We start from the raw sequence: 6,000 nt of genomic DNA on the forward strand, positions 1-6,000 counted from the left end.
GTCTCTTCTGTTCATTTCATTTAGTCGCCCTTTTTTGACCCAGTCTGTTCTCCTTTCCCTGTGTCTCATGATCTGTGTTTCGTGACTAGCTCGGTGAGCACCACGAGAAGACCAAAGAAAGCTCTGAGTACTTGAAATACCTGACTCAGCAGGCCGTGGCCCTCCAACGCACAATGAACGAGATCTACAAGAACGGATCCAACGCCAATATTATGCCGCTGAAAGTGAGTTGAGCCGGGCACTAACCCCTCGTGGAGACTTACCACCTTGCTATGTCTTGCTGTGTTCAGGAACATGATTAGGAGGCCATTTCTGGGGACCTCAAAGCCACCATCAACAAAAGGGGTTTTTAGATGTCATCTAGTCCACCCTTAGTTGGCGAAACATAGGATTTCATCTTAATTCTTCAGTTAGTTTGTTTCTTATTTGGAAAGTACCATATATACTCGAATATAAGCCGAGCGATTTAATTTTACCACAAAAAAACTGGGAAATCATTGACTCAAGTATAGGCCGAGGGTGGGAAATTTCAGAAATAAAAATAGATACCAATAAAATTACATTAATCGAGGCATCAGTAGATTAAATGTTTTTGAATACAGTAGAGTCTCACTTGTCCAAGCTAAATGGGCCGGCAGAATGTTGGATAAGTGAATATGTTGGATAATAAGGAGAGATTAAGGAAAAGCCTAATAAACATCAAATTAGGTTATGATTTTACAAATTAAGCACCAAAACATCATGTTATACAACAAATTTTTACAGAAAAAGTAGTTCAATACGCAGTAATGTTATGTTGTAATTACTGTATTTACGAATTTAGCACCAAAATATCACGATATATTGAAAACATTGACTACAAAAATGACTTGGATAATCCAGAATGTTGGATAAGCGAGACTCTACTGTATACTCAAATATAAGCCGACCCGAATATAAGCTGAGGCATCTTCTGCCGGCCCGTTTAGCTTGGATAAGTGAGACTCTACTGTAGTAGCAACAATAATATAGTACAATAATAAATGTGATAATACAGTAGAGTCTCACTTATCCAACATAAACGGGCCAGCAGAACGTTGGATAAGTGAATACGTTGGATAACAAGGAGGGATTAAGAAAAAGCCTATTAAATTTCAAATTAGGTTATGATTTTACAAATTAAGCACCAAAATATCATGTTATACAACAAATTTGACAGAAAAAGTAGTTCAATACTCAGTAATGCTATGTAGTAATTACTGTATTTAAGAATTTAGCCCCAAAATATCACGATATATTGAAAACATTGACTACAAAAATGCGTTGGATAATCCAGAACGTTGGATAAGAGAGTGTTGGATAAGTGAGACTCTACTGTAATAGAGTAAAATAATAAATGTAATAATACAAATAATAATAGAGAAAAATAATAATACCATATATTCTCGAGTATAAGCTGACCCAAATATAAGCCAACCAGGACCCTCACCCGAGTATAAGCTGAGGGTTTTTTTTTTTTAGTCCTAAAAAAAGGGCTGAAAAACTAGGCTTATACTCGAGTATATACAGTAAATCTTGGCTTCCTCTTCCCCCCTCCTCTTTTTCCCACCTCCAGTTCACAGCTCCCAGTATGACCAGCGTCTTGGAGCAGTTGAATATTATCAACGGGATTCTCTTCATTCCAATCAGGTAAACAATATAAAGTTATTTTATATGTATACTAACTTGGGTACCTGGCTAATTTACCCCCATCAGTACTTAAAGTTTATTATGTTGGGCAAGTTTGCTCTGGGTGCATCATTGGTGGGGTTCAGTGTGCTCTCTGTCTGTAGGGTAAACTACAACTCCCACTACGGTGAGTCAGTCCCCTCAAACCCTTCCAGTAGGTCGAGTTGGTCATGGGGGTTCTGTGTGCCAAGTTAGTTCCAGGTCCATCGTTGGTGGAGTTCAGAGTGCTCTTAGATGGCACGTGAACCATACATCCTAGGACCTCCAACATCCTAGGAACTACAATTAATGAATGAGCATCACACTTGGCACACACAGCCCCCATAACCAATACAACAATTTGCATGACTCCGCCCACTGCCTCTCCCTTTCCAATCTGTCTGCAGAACACAGAAAAACTAAACTTACTGGAGGAGTTTGGGGGATTGGCTATACATGGTGGAAGTTGTAGTTCACCCTGCATCAAGTCAGAGCCCTGTGACTCCTACTGGGGAATGGAGAGGAGTTGTAGTTCACCTACACCCAGAACACTATGAACCCAAACAATGATGGCTCTGGGCAAAACTTGCCATGCATCCCTGATATGCCCAGATTTGAATACTGGTGGTTTGGAGGGGAATTGGCCTGGACAATGGGGAGTAGTAGGTACTGGGATTTATAGTTCGCCTGCTATGAATGAGCACTCCGAACCCCACCTTGGCTCTGTGTGCCAAGGACCAAACTTTGCACACAGAGCCCCCATAACCAACAGAACATATTGGACAAGTTTGGGGGAAAGGGAGTTATAGTTCACCTGCATCCAGAGAAACAGTGACCCCCACCGACAATGGACCAGGACCAAACTTCGCACAGAGAAGCCTCATGACCAACTGAACATATTGCAGGGGTTTGTGGGAATGGGCCTTGATTTTGGGAGTTGTAGTTCACCTGCATCTAAAAAGCACTGAACGCAGCCAACGACGGATCTGGACCACACTTGGGACACAGATCCAAAATGGCTAACTTTGAATACTGGCAGGTTCGGGGAGGATTGACCCACGATTCTGAGAATTGTAGTTCACCCTCTCCTAACTGAGAAGACCTAACATTTAAAGACAAATAATGCCTTTTTCAAATAACCCAGGCATTGCCAGGTCCCCAAGCTAGTATACTCTAAGACAGGGGTCCCCAAACTAAGGCCCGGGGGCCGGATGCGGCCCATCGAAGCCATTTATCCGGCCCCCACGGCACAAGGGGGTTGGGCTAAATGACCCAAGAGGTCTCTTCTTCTCTTACAACCATTATTATTATTATTATTATTATTATTATTATTATTATTATTATTATTATTATTATTATTAACATTGAGGCTGGGTGGCCATCTATCAGGGGTGCTTTGCTTGTGCTTTTGCTGCTGCACAAAGGCAGAAGGGGATTGGACTAAAAGGCCCAAGGGGTCTCTTCCAACCCTCTTTATTGTTATTATTTTATTGTATGACACAGCAAACAAGATAGATATGCTGGATTTCGTTTCACAAAATCACAAGTCGAACACTTCCCAAGTGTCTAGGACTGTGTGATGTATTTTCGGATGATGTGTGCAGATCCCAGTCGAGTGGCCTTTTGCAGTTGGCAGATCGTAATTTTGTCAATGCCTATTGTTTCCAAATGCCGGCTGAGATCTCTTGGCACGGCACCCAGTGTGCCCATCATTTGGGCCACATGGTTGTGCCTCTGTTTGTAGTCTGTCTGTGTAATTTTCTTACAGCAGCTGAGGATATGATCAATGGTTTTATCGGTTTCCTTGCAGAGTCTGCATTTTGGGTCATCAAAATTTATTATTATTATTTTATTATGACACAGCAAACAAGAGAGATATGCTGGATTTCATAATACAGAATCACAAGTCGAACACTTCCCAAGTGTCTAGGACTGTGTGATGTATTTTTGGATGATGCGCGCAGATCCCAGAAGGGTGGCCTTTTGCAGCTGGCAGATTGTAATTTTGTCAATGTCTATTGTTTCCAAATGCCGTCTGAGATCTTTTGGCACAGCACCCAATGTGCCCATCACCACCGGGACCACCTGCACTGGTTTCTGCCAGAGTCTTTGAAGTTCAATTTTGAGGTCCTGATAGCGGCTGAGTTTATTATTATTATTATTATTATTATTATTATTATTATTATTATTATTATTATTATTATTGGGGCTGGGTGGCCATCGGTCAGGGGTACTTATTGCTTGGTGGCCAACTATAGTCCGGCCCTCCAACAGTCTGAAGGATCGTGAACTGGCCCCCTGTTTAAAAAGTTTGGGGACCCCTGCTCTAAGACTTTCTTTGAAACACAGTTGGACGGCTGGACACCTGTTTTCCTCGGCCTTCCATCCCGCTTTCCTCCCCAGTTTCTCTCTCAACGTGACCCCCTTTTTCTTGGTGCTTCTCTCCTCGCAGCCAGAAAGACTTGGAGAACCTGAAAGCCGAGGTGCAGCGGCAGCAGCTCCAGGAGGCCTTCAAGAGCGGAGCCGAGCGGCCGGAGGCGGAAGAGGATCCCGCCGGAGAGAAGGAGGCCGAAGGGAGCCAGCCGGCCCCCTTAACTCCCTAGCCTAGCAGGTTTTAGTAAGCCAGCCCTTTTGCAACGGAACCTGGCCTTGTTCAGGCAGCTTCTCTTTGGCAATGTGGTTTATCTTATTTTATTTTTGTTTTGTTTTTTGATTTGCACTGGTACAATGAATACACAATGCAAAAGAACTTAAAAAATTGAGAAATTGGCCCTAACTGTCCTGGCTGCTGGAGGCGCCCAAAGCCTTTCTCTTCCCTTGCTGTGAGAATGAGGAAGGGGCAGAGGGGGGCAGGAGAGACCCACAGGTGTGTGTATGCAACCACCAAGCCATTTCTGCTGTGTATATAAGAGATTTAATTCCAAGTGGAGGTATAATAACATTTCTCAGGTCATTATTATGTTGGTTTCAGAGGACACTTGTGGGGAAAGGAGGCTCTGCCCCCCGTCCTGTCGCCCCGGTTTGAACATCTACTCCTTCCGGTTGAGTCCTCATCTCAATACGACACTATCAATATTGTAGATTGATTGTAGATTCTGCCATATTTTTATCTAAACGTCTATGGGAGAGGTCGGGCTTTGAGGAAAGAAATGCTGGAGGGAAAATATTATTTTTGGTCCGGCTCTAGGAGAGAGAGAGCCATTGGACTCCGTGCAGGTCCCGGTTTGTTTTTGTTTGTTTCCCTGTGCAATCCAGACCCACTTGGGAAGGGTTTTTTGTTCAACGGCGGGAGTAAGATACTTATGTTGGTGCTTCTTGTTGCTGGCGGACCGTAAACGCTGCAGGGATGTAAACAATTGAGGCTGAGACAGTGGAGAGGAGCAACGGGGCTCTTTTGAAGCCATTGTGGTGGCTTTACCAGCTGCGGGCAGTACCGTATCATGCTGGCACGACGTTGCACTGTAGGGAAGGGGATCTTGTGTATGTCCGGAGAGAAGAATAGTCGGAATAGTGCAAGCATAGGCATAGCGCGCCGATGGGAATCCCGCCTGGGTGTTCTTAACCCACCGTAACCTCCGTTGTCCAAAGATACCCCTGAATCTTATTGCTATGGGAGTAGGAAGTGGCCGTATAGATGGGCCACCTTTTTCTCTATGTCTCCCTTTTTGCCGGGGAATATCCCCAGTGCCTAAAACACCCCTTCCAAAGGGGTTGTGTGTGTGGAATCGCACAAAACAAAAGCCCGCAGGACAGAGAGGGGTGTTCAGGATCGTAGGATCTTGTTACGATTCAGGGCAAGGGAAGAGAAGCAACGAGACGGCCGTCACGGAAGCCGCCGGGCGCTCAGGCAGTTCGGGTCAAATCAATGTCTTTTTCTGTTTCCGAGGTTGATCTGTGAATGTATTAAAAAAGCAAGAATCATGAACCCTACAAGCAAAGCTTCTTTCTTTCTCTTCCCCCTCGCTTTCGGCATACAGTGTTCCCTCACTACTTCGCAGACTCGCTGTTTCGAGGTTCGCTTTTTGCGGACTCGCTGTTTTGCGGTTTTCTAATAAACACTAAAATACGAGGGTTAACCAGAAAGTAGATTACATTTTGGAATTAAAAATGAACAAAGTATAGAAGAAAACATTTACCATATGCAGTTAAAAGCCACACCCAAATACCACTTCTCAAAATAGTCGCCATTCAAATCTAGGCACATCATAGCGATGAATGAGCTTGGCCACTCCTTCCCCACAAAACTCTGCCGCTTGCGTCCTCAAAAAGTATAGGAGAAAACATTTACCATATGTAGTTGAAAGCCACACCCAA

The 6,000-nt window shown here is 43.9% G+C and overlaps 1 protein-coding gene across 3 annotated transcripts in view; it reads left to right on the forward strand.

The window, feature by feature from the left end:
* Positions 1-5,611, forward strand: part of cluh (clustered mitochondria homolog) — an 83,414-nt gene extending 77,803 nt beyond the window's left edge. For all 3 annotated transcript variants that reach the window (XM_008122650.3, XM_008122649.3, XM_008122648.3), the window contains exons 24-26: positions 90-224; positions 1,595-1,668; positions 4,139-5,611. In XM_008122650.3, the coding sequence (XP_008120857.2) occupies positions 90-224; positions 1,595-1,668; positions 4,139-4,289 (360 nt within the window). In that variant the 3' untranslated portion in view covers positions 4,290-5,611. The remainder of the gene's footprint in view (positions 1-89; positions 225-1,594; positions 1,669-4,138) is intronic.
* Positions 5,612-6,000: the final 389 nt, after the last annotated feature.

This window comes from Anolis carolinensis, unplaced genomic scaffold (genome assembly GCF_035594765.1).
Source record: "Anolis carolinensis isolate JA03-04 unplaced genomic scaffold, rAnoCar3.1.pri scaffold_7, whole genome shotgun sequence".
In the NCBI taxonomy this organism is placed as follows: domain Eukaryota; kingdom Metazoa; phylum Chordata; class Lepidosauria; order Squamata; family Dactyloidae; genus Anolis; species Anolis carolinensis.